Below are 17804 nucleotides of genomic sequence, written 5' to 3'. Positions count from 1 at the left end.
CTACAACGTCTGTGCTCATCAGAGAAGTTCTCACTTCCCTTCAGCGCTGAGCTCAAACTCTCTGTGTGCGAAACTTTAAAGGTTTCTCCACCACTGGTTGGAAATAAAACTTCTTTTTGCTAATTAATAAAAGCCGTTCAGTAGTTTTTGCTTTTGAAGAGAAGATCACTAACCAATTATTTATTTTTACAGTGATGTAGGATGAATACAAACAGCAAATTTGCATGTTTCTGAACATGGAAGCATCACATTTTTGCTATTTTTGTTTGAAAAATTAGTTAAATTATTGATTAATCAGGTCATCAGTTCATAGATTAAGACATAGAAACAATGACAGACTTCCGAATAAATGACAGACGCTTAATTTTCTGCATTTCTTCAACCAAAAACGTCCCAAACCATGAATCTTTTACAACGTTACACCCCTTTACTGTCCTGTGTTACTCCCTGAATCTCCTCCTTCATGTGAATAAATGTATAAATACCTGAAACAAACCTCCTGCTGTCCTCAGAATCGCTCAGATCTCGGTGAGTCCCGGCAGCAACAGCAGCGGCAGCGCTGTGGGGGCGCTGAAGGAGGTCCAGAGGAAGGCTTCCCCCCGCAGGAACATCCACCACCGCAGGAGGATGGAGGTGGAGAGCGACGGATCCACCGAGGAGACCGACTCCTCTGAGAACTGACTTCCTGCTTCGTGGTGACGCGTCGCCGTTATTCTTAAAGGGCAGGTTCACCGTTTTCCTCACAAGGCCACACATTCTGTTAAATCGCTCGTATGTGCCGCTGAAGAGCAGATCTGGTTCTGACACGAAGCCTCATATCGTCAGTATTTAGTTTTCCCTTAAAGTCTGACAGCATTTACACAAAACACCACAACTTAACCAAAAGTAGTGACGTAGTTGTAGTTCCTGTAAAGTAGCTGCTGCTTAGTAAACACTAAGTACAGAATAGTATTAATATCGTCATATTTAACAGTAAATGCTTGATTTTCCACTAAAACCTGCACTTTTGGATCGACGGCATTAAAACATTTAATTTCTCACCTTCATAAAAGACCAAAATCTTTGCAGTTTGGCGCCAAATGTTCCCGAATATCTGCTTGAAAAATGACTTTAAACAATTCATTTAATGACATCAACTGATGTTATCGTTACAAACAGCCAGAAATGTGAACGTTTACTTCTTCCCTGCTCGTTTTCCATCAGACTTTCCTGCACGATTTGATGGTTAAACGCGTATTAAGTTACATTCTGCTGTATTGAAACCATTTGTGAACGCTGAGGAAACGCTGTGATTTCAGCAAACCACCCGAACCGACGGGCTCATCGTCACACTGTGTCGCTGGACGTCCTCCTGCTGCTTCAAAACAAATGTTTAAGGTGGACACGACCACTGCAAGTATTACTCCCCTGTATGTATAGCGCTGAGATATTTATGACTTTGTACTGAGAACCGTATATGTGATTTAATGTGACTCACACTGTGAATAATAAAGATGTAACTGTGACGCAAGACTGTATTTATGTTGTTGTGTTCTGTGTTTAATATTGGAGGTGTTTTGTTTGCATGAAATTGAGTTTGTGAGTCAGTTTGTGTCGCACACGAGAAACAAAACGCGACTGAATTGTGCATNTGCAGGCACAAGGAGGAAACAGGACTCCAGCTTATGTAACAGTAGCTGATGCTAATGCTAATGCTGCTCTGTGTGTGTGCTGCACGTAGAAACAAGCCTGAGGACGTGATGATCTGCTGAGTATACAGTTTGTACTTTCAGCTTATAAAGATCTGGATCTGGATGTTTTCTTAACTCTGTGAACCCCGTAATCTGCAGGCGGGTTAATAAAGGCATGTTATCTTTTAAATAAATAGTCAAAAATGACGCCATTTTTCAGCCAGAAAGTGTCAGAAAGAATAGAAAGAATAGTCTGTAAACTGCTCGTGTAGAAAAACAAAGATAAAGTGTTTGCACCAGATTCTGTTAAAAACAAAAAAATCTGAGCTCCTGCAGCCAGTGTTTCCTCAGAGCAGAGAAGAGATTATAAACAAAACCTACTGGATCAATAAATAAATGCAGCATGGCTCAGAAACAGTGAACAGAGGAGCAGGTTGTTGGACGATACATATCCAGCTGATGGTGGAACATCTTCCTACAGCTGATGAGCAGAGCATGCACTGGATGGATGTCGTCACCACTTTTTTCCAGAGTGGCTTTTGGAAAAAAGTTGCACATGTTGATTCCAAGTTTGTCCATTTTTGTAAAATAACTGAAACGCAACTATTTTTCATTCTTCTTATTTATGGCATGTCATACAAAAGACATTCTGGGTTCTCTCCTTCTTCGTTCTGTTTCCATGGAGCTGTAGGACTTTATATTGCAGTGAAAAATGAGCCCACAATGAGGACAGGAGTGAAATAACACCCAGAAAGTGCTGCTTGCACTTTAGAGGTAAAATAAACCCAATAACAGAATTTAACCTGCTGTTGTCTGCAGAGTTCCTGGACAGTGTTCTGGTGATCTACCAGGACCTGTTGGCGGGGAAGAGTCCGAACACCGTCATCGTCCCGACGTCCACCTCCATCGAGCAGCTTCCGTCCGTGGCGGCGGAGGAGAACGACAAGGAGGAGCAGCAGCAGGACGGCGTGGAGCCGAGCATGCTGGCTCAGTGCGTGGACGACCTGTGCGACCGCTTCAAGCACAGGTAGACACAGCCACACGGGTTCACACAAACTCTGGACACAAACACAGGATTTATGTTGGTCTGTGTGCAGTTTCCCCTCCAGGTCGTGCATGAGGGAAATCCTGGAGCAGACTGAGAAAGTCTCGTACTACAGCTTCCTCATGAGTCTGGCTAAACACGAAACCATCAACCAGACTATCGGTGGGTTCAACACGACACATCACCCTCCTTCTGCCACTAGTAATNGTTTGTGTCGCACACGAGAAACAAAACGCGACTGAATTGTGCATCATTTTGTTTATATTAAGAATAAAACTGATTTATATTAAGAACTTGTGGGACTGAAAGAGCTAGAAGTAAATAGTTAAAGTCAATCAGTTAAAACAGGTTTTTGCTGAAATTAATGGACAAATGATTTAAACATCAAAAAGTATGATAACATTGATTATTAAAGTTACGAAGGTAAAAGTTGTGCCTTTTAGCCAACTAGCTAAAAGTGAATAAATTGTGGAGATGCAGGTGAAACTACTGGATAAATGGTTGACAAAAGATTTACTGAAATAGTTGTAATAATGAACAAAGACCTAAAACAGCTAAAAAATAATGAATAAAAGGCTGAACAAGTTAACTAAAAATCATTACACAACTGAAATACCTCAAAATAATGAATAGAGGGTTGAAAAATATAAAAATTATTGCTGCTAATAAACCACTAACATAGTGGTTAAAAAATAATAAACAGCTGAAATAGCTATAAAAAATAATTTTAAAAAATCAATAAAGGTTTAAAAAATATTTTTGAAAGTTGACTTACAGTAACTGAAAAACAGGAAAACTGAAATAGCTAAAAAAAAAAAAAAAAAAAAAAAAACCCAACAAAGAGTTAAAGTAAAGTAAAAGTTAGTTTTAAAAAAAATAAACAGCTGACATCTAAAAAATAATTAAGTGTTGAAAAAATATCTAAAAGTAATGGATAAACAACGGAAATATCTAAAATAAATATGATTGAAATGTTTTTTAAAAAATTTTGTTTTAAAACATAAAGGCTTAAAAAGGTTAACATAAAGTACTGGATACACCGCTAAAAATAATGAAGAAAGGGTTTAAAAATATTAAAATATTGCATTAAGGCTTCAAAATGTTGGTCAAAAGAAATGAATAAACCGCTAAAATAGCTTAAAATAATAATAATTTTAAAAAACAGCTGAAATGGCCTAAAATAATAAATAAATATTTGAAAAAGTTAGCGAAAATAATGACTAAATAGCTGAAATAACTAAAAATACTTAATGAAGGGTTGAAAAAGAAAAAAAAATCCTTAACCAGGCTTAAAAAGATGAGTAAAAATCAATGGACAAACAGCCAAAGTAGCGAAAAACAATGAATGAAATGATGAAACATTTCGCTGAAAGTAATAATAAGAATAATCTACTGTTACCCTATAAGAAATATCTGATGATTGCAGTTTAAAATACCAAAACTATGAGACTAAAAGTTATGCTTTTAAGCTAAAAAGTAAATTAATCGGTTAAATTGGTGAAACTAAAGTGGTTGTTGTATTTTTTCGGACACCTTGTTGCTGGACCTTAAATACTTTTTTCTGGTGCACATGGCAGCATATAAGAATCATTTACAGACATGCAGTTGTAAACGTGATTTATTGACAAGAACAACCACCATCAGCATCAGTCTGTGCGTCTCGTCGTCATTTTACAACATTGATATCATGCGGTGTTACACCCAGGTTTGGTCGGACCGACGGCATACAATAATAACTCTATACAAACATACATACGTACAGCTTCTATACAGGATGTTTCTATACCCATGGCTTATGTACAGTCGATCCTCGTCGTCTCGCCATCACAGAGGAGGAAACGCGGAGGAAGGACGCGTTTCTGGTGGACGGCTGCCATGGCAACCAACGACCCCTCCTCGATAACACTGTTTCCACGGCAACCATCCCCAGCTACGCGAGTTCCTGCTTCTGTGATCGGAGAACATGTGAACATTTAATACATCATCATCACCGTCGTCGTCGTCATCGTCATCACGACACCAGAGAACTGAATAAAAAAAGAAAATAGGCACTGATTCAAACACAAAACATGTCGGGCTTCGCTTCCGTCGACTGCTCAGATCTGGATTTTCAATTTATCGTTAGCTAGGAATCAGAACGCTCAAACTGTTAGCTGTTTTTTGTTTGTTTGTCCTATTCTCATGTTTCACGAGCTGATAAATTGATGTTTTTAGCTCTGGTTTGGTCTCCACCATCCCTTGTATTGTAAACAAAAGAAAACATCATCAAAATTGTAGAAATTTTTATAAATAATTTGCTTGTGAGATGACTTTTTTGGCTTCAATTTAATTCTCTCTCAAATTCTCACTTTCCTTCGATGTTTAAGAAGTTTTGTTTGCTCATTTGGACAAATTCATAGACTTTAGCTGCTAAATGCTGGTTGCTAACTGTGTAGCTTTTAGCAGCTTGAAACAATCTGAGAGTCCATTGTATGCAGAAAAACAAAAACAATTAGCTTCTTTAACCACATACATCATAATACTATAATAATTTGCAGACAGCGCCCTCCAGTGTTCAACGCAAGGAAATGCGTTTCATTACAAACGATGCTAACTTCACCGCAGCCAGGCTAATCGGAGGCTATCAGTTTTATTTGTCCAGTTTTTTGGAATATGTGCATTAAGAAGTAAAACAGGACCAATAATACAGGAAGAGAAATAAGTGAGGAGGTTTTTCTGCCACATGTGGAACCAGTTTAGTGAATTATTTAGTTATGAACCACTACAGTATGTGTGTTCTCTAGTTAGCATGTGTTAAACTAGCTAAATAGCCTGTTAGCTAGTTAGTATTTCCAGTTTTGTAGCGCAAATAGTTCACAACATCTTTGAACTTCTCGAGGTTATTCTGTAAAAACAGCAGACGTGACCTTATTTTCATCAGCAAGTCAGAGTGAAACCTGAGAATCTGCAGCAAAAATTAGATTAAAGCTCTGATTCAGATCGTTCGTTTACAGTCAGCAGCGCTCGTGTTATTGAATCTGTTTAAATAAACTCTCAACTGCAGCTCCGCCAAATTCAATGCAACAAAAAATTGAATCACGACGACGTTGCATCTGGTTTAATCTCAGAACGAGCACCAACATTGGCCGCCGTAGGAGGGATTTTTCATAAAAGAAGTCACATGAATTTGCAAAATTGCTGCCGTTTTTCAAGATGGCCCCCATTTACAATATGCACACAGGATGATCTCGTAGAGGGAGTTTCTTAGTTTTGATGTCATAATATATGGAATTTAACACGTAGAATCCAAATTTGCATGTTCGAATACGATAGCTTGGACATTTATAGCATGTTTTACACATTTCTTTACAACAGGTGTTAATGTAAAGCAATATAGTGATGCTCTATGCAAAGGATGCAGTAGTAGAGGTCGTGTTTTTGCCTCCTGACCGTCGTCTTTGCTACTTATTATATAGTCAATATGTACTTTTTCAACTACAATTAATATATTGCTAATGCAAACTCTTGATTATTTGTGGCACCTGATGAATTCAAGCGGTTTTTCCAATCCCAAAGGTATCATTTAGCTCGTTAAGTTAAACTTAAAGGCATTTGCTTCTCCAGTAAGACTCTGAGGTAATGTGATTTCACTTTATTTTGAAAGTTTCTGTTCCTAAGGTGCCAAAAATGTATGAAATAATGTTAATGCCATAAAAACCGGAGTTAAAAGATATTCAAAAAAATCCAACATTAGACACCAATGTCCGCCATCTTGAAAAAAGTGAACCCATTTTAGAAAACAGGCCGCCTATACATAATACACTTGTAAAATGTGACGCTTGTGTGACAATTTGGATCATTTTTTCTGTCTCTATTTTACTTTTGGCAGCTGCAGAACCTTCGTCATCAACGGTTTCACACATCAACTGGAGTTAAATGAATCCAAAAACATGATGTTCACCATTTTGTCATTATCCTCTAAAGCGGCTGCCTGTACATAATGCACCTGCCAAAGTTGATGCTCGTATGATCACTTGGATGCTTTTTTTAGCTGCTGTTTTAATTTCTGCAGCTGTAGAACCTCCATCACCTTCGCAAAGCTCTAACAGCAGAAACACTTTGGTCTCGTTGGGTAAAGCGTCTCGGTGCAGACTCTCCAGATTCGAGCAGTCGACGCACAGGAAGCTGAAAGTGGACACGGTTGGACACGACTGCACAGTGAACCACCCTCCACCATCACACTCTGAATTGCACGGCGTCCTTCGGGCCTCGGCGTGAACCCCCATCGGAGGGCTCGTAGTCGTTTGGAAGAAGAAAGTAAAGCAGCAAAAAGAGAAATGAGGCACCTTCACAGCGACTCCACACTCAACAACAGCAGATTGTCAAAGTCTGGGGGGTTAAAAATACACATTTATACTCTTGTTTTTTTAAAATCTGTCCTCGTCTGTGCAAAGAAACAAGCAGGTCCGGTTTGGGTTTTTTTTTTTTTTTCCATCGAAGCCTTGCAGGGGAGTCGGTGTTAATAATTGCTTCAACCGGAAACCTTCTGAAGCTCAACATGCAACTCTCGTGACAAATCCGTCGCCTTTGAACTCGACATGTGGTTTTGGTCCAGAGGATGAATAATGCAGTGATTGAAGGAAGGTAGAAACCTACGAATGTCACGCCAGCAGCTGCACTCTGCTACAAATCCGACTTTAATTCATGCAGAATGTCGTTTCTGAACACTTTTGTAAAGTCTCATTTTAGTCACCAAACCCTCACACAGACAGTCACGGGTCTGCAAACCGCCATTAAAGATTTGTTATTTGAATGCAACTAGTGGACTGCAGAGAGCTTACAAACCACATCTAATGTTTTAGAAACTTTCTGTACGATAAAGTAAAACTCAGCTGATATTTTGCTGTTTATTTAGCAACATTTCCCCCCAAAAGTCCGACATAGTTTGGAGTTAAAAGGAGGATTTAACTGGAGATATATGTGAAATTTACCGCTAAATATCTACGGAAGCCGAGAGCGGTCGTTTTCCGCTACTGTTCTTTCTTCGCCGTTTTCTCGAGATAATGAGTTAATTATCTCGTTATCTCGGGATAACAAGAATCGTTTTCTCGTGAAAACCAGATAATTGGTGTTTGTGTTTGCCCGCTCGTGCCCGGTCCAGGATGGAATCCCAGGTGTGTGGGACCTCCCCACCTGGGATTCCATCCTCAGTCACCAGCGGGGGGCCGGAGGACAGACCAGACCGGGCACGAGCGCTTCATTGTAAGCTGTCATCACCGGTCAGCTGTTCTCATGACACGTCATGTCGGAGTTCCCGGTCAGCTGTCTATATAAGATACGTCACACCAGGAAGTCCGACAACTTCTGATGAAGGTGAAGTGACAGCCGGAACTGTCAACGGGATAATTACCTCGTTATCTCGGGAAAACGAACGCCGTTTTCTCAAGATAACGAGATAATGATCTCGTTAATAATTATAATTATAGATAATAGAGATAATTATCTCGTTAATAATTATAATTATAGATAATAGAGATAATTATCTCATTTTCTCGGGAAAACGGCGTTTAAAAAAATATGCGGCCATGACCGCTCTCAGCTTCCGTAAATATCGACTAGCTTTTACCAAATCATAAATAAAGTTTCCAAGAATTTAGAAATCTGTAAAATAAACCTTTTTTTACTCGAGCGCCTTCATCAGACCGTGACGTAAAAACATGTCGTTTATCAGGAAGGTTGTTATTTTACTGACTAATGAGGTTTTTATCAAACGTAAAAATTCAAGTTCTCAGAGGTCAAAGTGACGTTTTTTAAGTTTTAAATGATCTGACAGAGAATTTCAGAAGCTTTAAATGTTTTTTATCAGCCATGTTAGCGCCGTGGGTCCATCTGTTGGTGGTCGTGTTGTGATTTCTGTAGTTGTTTCCAACTTTTTGTAGTAATTTTTGCATCTCTTTATAGTTATTTGTCATTATTTGTGATGCTTTTTGTACTCGTTTGGGTGATTCTAAGTTTTTTTGTGTTTTTTTCGTCTCTTTGTGGTCATTTTGTGTGTCTTTGTAGTTGTTTTGTCAGTCTTAGTAGGTTTTTGGTGTGTCATTATGGTTGTTTCGTGTCTTTTTGTGGTCATTTAGCATCTTTTTGTAGTTGTTTTTTTTTTGTTGTAGTTGTCATTTTGATGGTTTTTGTACTCTGTTTTTGTCTGTTTATAGGGATTTTTCAACTCTTTATAGTTATTTTGTCAGTTTTTGTAGGTTTTTGGTGTCTCTTTCCTTACTTTGACGCTGTAAGTACTCTTTTTTCTTAACGCTTTGTTCTTTGTTCTTTTTTCTGTGGTCGTTTTGTGTCTCTTTGGTCTTTTTCTTGTCCATTTCCATCTTGTTGTAGTTGTTGTGTGTCTCTTTGGTCATTTTGAGTCTTTTTGTAGTCTGATTGTGTCTCTTTGTATTTTTTTTTAAATCACTTTATAGTTGTTTTGCATCTCTCTGTTTGTTCACTTTCAGTTGCTCTGAGTCTCTGTGCAGTAATTTTGTGTCTCTTTGTGGTTGATTTGAGGATATTTGTGGTCATTAAATTGGCCCGTTCCATAAACCATCCATGCCGGTCGACAATCGGAGGAGGAACAAGTCGGTGAAAACTTGTCCTGTCACTTCATCTGGTTTATCTTCAGACCAACAAACGCCGCGGCGCTGCACAGACTCACACAGCTGCTAACGTGGCCGACTGATCAAACGGTTAAATCATTACCAAACTGTCACTGATCACTCATTCGAGCTCCGGCTGCGAGTTTCACGAGTCGAGAATTAAAACGTTCCGTCGTTAAATGAACTTTATGACGACTCTGCAAAGTCACAGAGCAGCAACTGCACCAACAGAAACCCTGAAATACGATTTAAAGGCAGTTGAACCAAATCAAACCATCGCTGCTGCTCTGCTAAGCCGGGCTAGTTCGCTTTTAGCACCTTTTCTTTGTCTTGTTGTTTTTTAAAATCTATCATGTTTCCGCTGCTGCATTGTTATGGGATATAAAAACATGTCTGAGCATTAAAATGTGTTTGTTCGGTTAGCTGCAGCTGAGGTTAGTTTACAGGCAGCTGTAGCTCGTTTCTATGACAATATGATGTTTATATGTTGATATAAGACGTCAGAAAGTCCGATTCAGAACTCGGCTAAAACCAAATGTGCAGTTACTGAGTTGTGGCTTTGCAGGACGGAGAAGGTCTTCAGGGAGGTTTAATATCTATGTGCAGTTACATATAGGTCTGTTTTGTTTTTTTACTGATAAAATAGATATTTGTGTTTACGGGTTTACGGAGCTTCTCGTCTGATCCCGTCCATCTACAGAGGTATTCACGATACTGACACGTGGCTGTAGGAAGGAGAAGCTCGCCGTACCGCCGGATGCAGCTGCAGAAAGAAACGAATCCACCATGCAGAGGAGATATATCGGTGGTCCAGTCCGGGCGTCAGAACCAGGCTCACATGCACGTAGTGAGGTTCGCAGTGAGGACGTCACTCGATGAAGATGTCTTCGGTGGGACACGAGTAGCCGATGTGCTCCTTGTAGAACTGCTGGAAGGCCCTCCTGGGGGAGCAATGAGACGGGAAACACGTCAGAGCCAAACGAAAGGAAAAAAAAACGACCCATTCGGACTGCAGTTCTACTCAAAAGGAGCAACGGAGTATTTTCTTTCTTCTACTTGGAGGGAACAAGGCCGCTGTGTGGTGTACAAATACTGTCAAGTGGAGCTACTTGACAATATTTTCACACCATTTTCACACAACAAGCCGTTTTTCATAAAACATGTAAGTTCACATTCAATTCAAACAAATAAATTAATCTACTGAACAAGAGAAGGAAATTTTCATCGATCAGGCAACGCACTTTACAATAAAACAGTTCACATTTGTTTATTTTACGCGTATTTAGCAGCGTAATTTAGCTTTTGTTTTAGTTGTTTTGTTTAGACGTTACTTTATAATTAGTTTCAGTGCAATTTAATCTGGAAAAACCATCTGAACCCCAAATCTAAAAGAAATGTCCAAAATGGCATCATCTATCAGCTAGAAACTGTAAAAATATATTTCCACCTTTCTGATAGTTTATTCATGTGGTTCAATCAGGAATCTCATTCAAATGTAAACTTAATATTGTGATTTAAAAAAAAAAATCAAAACCACCAAGATTCACAAAACAGTAAACAGTTTCCACCAGATTCTGTAAAAAAATAAAATAAAATTCTGCACTTCTCAGCTGAACCGATGAACCATCAGTGACTCAGCAGTTCTTACCCGACAGACTCGGCCAGAGGATGTAATGTTGTTTCTGACATCAGCACGTGGCAGGCGAAGCGCTGCTGGTCGGGATGTTTGGTGATGAAACCAAAATACCTGCAGCAGCAACAACAACAGCAGCAGCATGTGTTTACTGAGAATAAACCTGCTGCAGGAGGAAAAACTCTGATCCTTTAAACGAGATAGGGCTCAATAAGGCTGAATAATAGTCTAATAACTTCTAATGCAGGTGTAGATCAGGCGATCTGGTTTACTGATCTGGACTCACTTGCTGTGTTTGGGATGACAGCCGCAGAACGAGATGTTCTTCAACTGGAAGAAGTGGAAACACTGGTCACCCTGATGGAGACACGAAAAGATGGTCAGTAGAAAGACACTGAGTGGAAAATTCAACAAAGACACGTGATCCTGGAATATTAGTAATACAAACGAGCAGATTAACTGTTAAGGATTTTATTAAATTATAAAAATTAAAATTAGTCAACCAGTTTTCTGTATTCAGAAGAAGAAAACGATAATTAAGTGTAAAGAAAATACAGAATTTCAAATACAAAAAATAAAAAATAAAATACTATAAAGATAAATGCTAAACAGTAAACATTAAATAGAAAAAAAATCCTTTTCTTTCTTACATTTATTAATGGGCTGATTATCTTGAACAATAAAATTGTAAATATTTATTTGTCTTTTTCCATATTTATGGAATTCTAAGCTTTAAATAAAATCACTATTGACAGACAGAAAACTCTGTGAACCGACTTGGAACTAGCAAAACAACCTCAAGACGAAAACTGAGTGAGAACCACAGAGGACGACACAGAAAACGTCGGTGGTTTAATAGTTATTTCTGAAGCTGTGCGAGCACTCGGAGCGTCTGTTTACCCGGTGAGCAGACTGACACTGGTCCTGGACGCTGATCTTCACTCCTTTAACGCTGACTTCCAGCACACAGGCCGACGGAGGCTGACCTGCTGAGCGCCGGTTACAGGCCACCTGTGAACACGAACCACGTCAAGATCATCATAAAAGTACAAGTCCTGGAAACAGAAGAGACTCGAGGAATCCTTCAGGGTTCCATTTTGAACTCAGCATTGTTATAATTGTGGGTTTTTTTTACATCCAAACTTAAGAAAAATGTCAGAACAATATTGTAGATATTCTTTAATAAAATGTGAACGCAAATAGTGACGTTGGTTTTAGTGCTGAGAGTCATTAGTGCACATTTATGTGTGATTTTTAAGTGGTTTTATATTAGATTTAAATGAAGTATTGTAATTCTGTCAGCTTCATTATTACTTTACCATAAACTGAATCCCCCACATATTCTAAATATATATAAATACAGCCAGATATAGACAAATACATTTAATAAGGAACGCCTTTTAGACATATTAGAGGTTCCTTCATCTCTGAATTAATCTGTTAGAGGTTCCTGGAGGACACAAGGAAAGTCCAGATCAAGTTGTATTTGCCCCTGAGCCGAGTCATTTATTATTTAGTATCTGCTGATGTAGAGCCCCAGTCCGATACGACTTTCTTTATAAAAACACTTCAAGTACAGTAAAGATATTAAATCAATCCAGTGTTTATGTTTATCAGCTGAGTAGCTCTGCAATGCATGAACAAAAACAAATACAGTCCTCAATCTGCTCCACAAGCTTTAAAAGACGGAGGACACCCGTATTCTCTGCATGTGGAGAATGTTTAGCCATTAATGGGCACCATGACAAAGACTTATGTGGTTTTTAATGACCTCTGACCCGAGCGCTTTAGGTCAAAACGCTGCTTTTAATGCATTTTATACTCTTTAAAGTGGACACATGTAGGACAGCAGATATAAACAAAGGATCAGACTTAGAAAGAAACAAATACCACTTTCCCTACATGATACACTCTACATGCATGTTAAAAAAAGGATCACAGATCAGCTGTAGTACCTGGTTGTTCCACCAGGTGGAGCCTCTTACTGTTTAGTAGTGTGGAGACCAGAGGAGGTGTCACTCAGACTACAGGAAGTCCATGTTGACCAGCAGAGAGCATTGTGGGGGTTTAGCATGACAAAGACTTCTGCGGTGATTAATGACCTCCGACCAGAGCTACTTGATTTTAACTGATGCTCCCTAAAGTACGTTATACTCTTCTGAGTGGACATGTGTTTGATAGCAGATGTAAACGAAGGATCAGGCTCACAGAATCCTAAACATTAACTCAGGACATCCTCAGTTACAACACATAAATACTCAAATATTTTCAGTGTGTGTTGAACTGCGTCTGTATCTTTGTACCTTCTGCATGGCAGCACACAGCACATCGCTGCCGGTGTGGATGGGAACCTGAACTGAACCCAGAAATCTGACCATGAACTGCTCCGTGCAGCCGTCCGTCTGAACTGAAGAGCAAAGAACAGAGATCGTGTTACTGCCGACGGTGCTGGATTGTGTTGGTACAGCGGAGTCTGCTGCAGCCTACCCTGGGTCATCTCTTTGGGCACCCTGACGGCGTAGAAGGCGGGGAAGATGCCGCTGGAGCCGGTCCTCATGTTGTAGCCCTGGCACCACAGGTCCTCAGACTGGGCCAGCATCAGAACCGGGTCGTCCGTCTCCAGGTACAGCTCGTCTGCGTGACGGGGGACGAACCTAAACACAGACAGGCTTCAGTTCTGGTTTCACGTGTTCATATGCACACGCTACAGTCGGTGTGTTGGCGTGTTCTGACCTGTAGACGGCTCGGTGGCTCTGCTGCCGCTCCACTCCGTCCAGAACACAAGAGAACATACCGAAGGAACCGGCACCTGGACCACACAGAACCAAGGATATGAATCAGATCAGGTTTATTCATATAGCATGTTGACAATAAATAATAATAATAAAATAAAATAGACAAAATAAAACAAACAAAAAATGATCAGAAACCAGTAAATGCTGGAGTTCACTGATGTGCTACTAGTGGCCAATAGAGGGCGCACTCGCTGACTAAAATATTGATTTTTAAAAACATTTTCAAACTAAAACTGTTATTATTTGTCGAAAATATGCAACAGAACATGAAGAAGAACATGTGCAGTGTGTGAAACATAAATGATTACTGCTGGGGAGGAAAACGCTGCAGGAGCTTTGCTGCAGTCATTTGTCTTTAAACAGCTGCTGACTGAAGACAGCCTGTAAATTTATCCAGTGTCCTAAAATCTGATCTGAAAAGAGCGATTATTCTGTCACGCCGAGCAGAATCAATCAGCGGCTCGGTTCGGGATTCAGCCTCCTCATAACTCAGTGTCAGTTGGTGGAGAAGCTACGAGTAGAAGAGCTTCAGATCCAGTCACTGCTTTACATATAAAACTTAAAACACAAACAGTAGCACCAGACAAACCCACATGATGCCTGTTCTGTAGCTGCTTGACTACAGGCAGCATCATCTGAGAAGAAGAACTCAACTTTCAGCTGGCTCAGCGTGTTTTTGTGCCGGTTACATAAAGGTCATTTCATATAAAATCACCCAAATGTGAAAAGAATCCCACTTGACCTCCTCAGAAATAACTTAAATATATTAATTGATGCTGTGCTAAATATTAGCTTCTTACTATGAATATTTTCTGAGTTCTAGGCCCTTGAAGTACGTCGATGAGGGTTAATTCACATGACTTTTTCCAGCATTTCTGCCTCATAACTTCATCAGTACAGCAGATAAACACATGAACGTTTCGGGCTGAAAAAAATACATTTGAGCTCTGTTAAAAAACTGCAACCAAATCAACTCTGAGCATCAGTATTATGGGATGTATCATAGTGTGAACAGTAAAACTGCAGCAGTTTGTTGGCTAGAGTCATAGAAGCAATCATTGGTATCCTGGATGTGTTTCTGGTGTCTGATAGTTCACCAGAGAAAACTTTACAAAGTGCATTGTGGGTAAAACTTTCAAGGCTCATATCAGCATGTGTGACGGTCATTGGTCAGAACAAGTTCTAGACAATGAAAGGATCATTTTTACCTACATTTGATACCAGGATCATCTGCTAGACCTGATTCACTCTGTGTCAAAACGATATTCTGATGAAGGCTTGATACTGATGCTGAAAGTTGGTTTTAGATAAAGTCATGCTGAACAAAAACGAAGATTTAGCCTTTAGATTGTGACACCTGGAGTGATATAACATTGGTTTGTTTGCAGTTTTTAACAAATGTCATCAATGACATCAAATGTGTGTTTCAGCCCTGAAAATTTCACACATCTATCTGCTGTACTAACTAAGTTAAAGGAGCTCAAAATGCTGGGAGGAGCAGCATGAATTGAAAACTCTGAATTTCTGATCCACCCTTATGTACTTAAAGGGCTTGTAATGGAGACTAAATTTGGCATGGCTTCATTAAATATACTAAAATAATTTACATCTATGCTAAATTCCTGAAAAAAAAAAAAACAGCAACAGACAAATGGTAAAAGACAACTGATGGAAAATCAGTTTGTCTTGACTCAATACTGCACTACTGTAGTAAACCTTAAATGACATTATTCTGATTATCTGATTTAAGCTGACTTCATGGAGGACAGGCTCACCGGTGGCGCTGTAATGGCTGCTGTTGTTGTTGGCAAACAGGTTGAGGAACTTTCGGGTTTTGGGAGCTCCGGCTCTTCCTCCGTTAGCCTCGTCCTCCTCTGAAGTCGTGGTCGACGCCACCTTGGACTGTTTGCAGACTCTCGCCACCACCTCCCTCCTCCTCTTCACCTCCTCCTCCCGCCTCCTCTTTATGTCTTCCTCCCTCTTCTTCCTCATCTCCTCTTCCTCCTTTCGCCTCTTCTCCTCCTCTTTCCTCCTCTCTTGGAGCAGAAAACAAGGAGAGGTTAAGCTAAGAGCAGCAAGAAACAAACTTTCTCTAACTGTATCTGGACAGTGATGTTCCTCAAGGCTCACTACCGGGTCCTCCATTGGTTTCTCTTTTGTTGTTCCAACTTAATACAGAGGTATGATTTCTACATCTGTTTATATGCAGATGACACTCACCTCTATACAGAGGAATGATATGCGCATCAGTTTATATGCAGATGACACTGATCTCTATATATAAAACACAAAATCTGTCTGAAGAGTACTTAAACATGAGACCTGTCAAATATTTTTCAACACACACTCAAATATTTCTGTTTAGGCTTCAACTAATTGATTTTTTTTCATTCATTTTGTCTTAAATATGTCAGAAAATAGTGAGAAATGCGTATTATAGTTTCCCACATGCTAAAATAAAGTCTTGATGTTTTATTTTGTAGAACTAACAAAAAAGATTCAGTTTAGTGTCACGCATGACGAAGAAAAACATCAGATACTCACATTTGAGAAGTGAGAAACAGCAAATATTTGACATTTTCAGTTTTTAAAAAAAATAAGCAAATAGATTGTTTAATCATCAAAATAGTTGGAGCTCTAATTGTATATATTATTGTAACTTCTACACCTTTATTTATTTATTTTTCTCTTTTAAATCAAGGTTGTTTGATGTGAAAGATGTTTAAGTTGTGTCTACATGTTTGGACTTTGGGAATGTAAATGCTGCACTCTGGTCCTGGCTTGTATGAATCCATGGTGTTGTGATGGTCATTCATTCATTCATTCATTCATTCATTCATTCATTCATTCATTCATTCATTCATTCATTCTTCATCAGTTGTCACCATTACCTAGCTTCTTCTCCTCCTCGGTCTTCTTCCTCTCCTCCTTGTACTCCGGATCTTCGTCCTCATTGGCCGACTGGTAGACGGTCTCGGCGTCGCTGTCGTCGTTGTGCTCGTTGTAACCGTGGAAACAATCTTTGAGTTTGACCAGCTCCAGCTGAGCGTGTTCGTCCACCACCAGCGTGTATTTAACAGAATCGTAGTTCAACCCTGCTGCAGCTTCGCTCTTTGGTACAGTCCGAGCAGCCGCACAGTCCACCACAGTGTTACTGTCATCTGTGTCCTGCACCTCCGACTTGGTACAGTCCGTGTCTGTTTGGTTGTCACCGGCGAGGCAGCGGGTCAGACCATTCTGGACGTTCAGGCAGGGAGTCGGGTCGCCCTCCCCGTCCTCCTCGCTGATGTCGGGGTTGGGTCGGCGGGACAGGGAGGGATGCAGAGGTCCTGGGGGGGGACCCTCAGTGTCAGAGCTCAGGGACATCCTGTTGGACCCCCCCTCGCTGCTGGACCGGGACAGAGCCGGAGGGTTCTCCTGGGTCCTGTCATGGTTTTGGCCTAAGAACACACAACGGAGCGTCATTAATCACCAGCGTCCGACAGTTTGTCAGTCATCTCATATGTTACACACGTTTAACAAAACAGAAATGATTAACACCAAGACAATAATTAAACTGTTTGATTAAACCTGCTCATGAATATTAAACGGATTAGAAACAGACAACTATTGAAAAAGATGCTAAAACACAGACAGATGAATTTTGCAAAGTTGTTCAGCTGTGGCACAAACATTTCTGTATCTGATGTTTTTCTTGGTTTTATTTGATTACTGTAACCTAAAGCTAACATTCTCCCAACTAAAAGCTAACATTGCCCTAATGTAAATCCAACATTGTACTAACCAAACCTTTGCCATCTATCAGAAACCCCAATGGTAACAAAGTTGGGGCTTACGCAGGCAGCAAAACAAGTAATATTCTAACTTTAACGTGACATTACACCTAAAACTAACATTTCTGTAACTTAAACCAAATATTACTCAAAGCTAAGCTAATAGTATCTTAACCTCAACCAAACAATACCTTAAACACTTAGAATTATCCTAAATTAAAGTTAATGTTACTGTAACTTAAACCTAACATAACCCTAACTTAAA

At 39.7% G+C, this 17804-nt stretch overlaps 2 protein-coding genes across 2 annotated transcripts in view; one reads left to right on the top strand and one right to left on the bottom strand.

Moving 5' to 3' along the window:
- Positions 1-6972, top strand: part of cstpp1 (centriolar satellite-associated tubulin polyglutamylase complex regulator 1) — a 13817-nt gene extending 6845 nt beyond the window's left edge. The window contains exons 6-8 of the mRNA XM_008304635.1: positions 2490-2697; positions 2768-2877; positions 6767-6972. Of these exons, the coding sequence (XP_008302857.1) occupies positions 2490-2697; positions 2768-2877; positions 6767-6972 (524 nt within the window). The remainder of the gene's footprint in view (positions 1-2489; positions 2698-2767; positions 2878-6766) is intronic.
- A 1941-nt stretch (positions 6973-8913) lies between these two features.
- LOC103374535 (C-Jun-amino-terminal kinase-interacting protein 1-like) lies at positions 8914-17206 on the bottom strand (the record flags this gene model as incomplete). The annotated part of the gene is made up of 9 exons (XM_008304634.1): positions 8914-10279; positions 10987-11085; positions 11258-11328; positions 11872-11982; positions 13275-13378; positions 13459-13625; positions 13705-13780; positions 15542-15802; positions 16658-17206. Coding segments are annotated over 9 exons (1511 nt in total), but the record flags the coding sequence as incomplete, so codon positions are not given.
- Between the last annotated feature and the right edge of the window lie 598 nt (positions 17207-17804).

The sequence above is a fragment of the Stegastes partitus genome, unplaced genomic scaffold, assembly GCF_000690725.1.
Source record: "Stegastes partitus isolate 25-593 unplaced genomic scaffold, Stegastes_partitus-1.0.2 Scaffold2274, whole genome shotgun sequence".
Classification (NCBI taxonomy): Eukaryota; Metazoa; Chordata; class Actinopteri; family Pomacentridae; genus Stegastes; species Stegastes partitus.
This window is presented reverse-complemented; position numbering and strand designations above follow the sequence as displayed.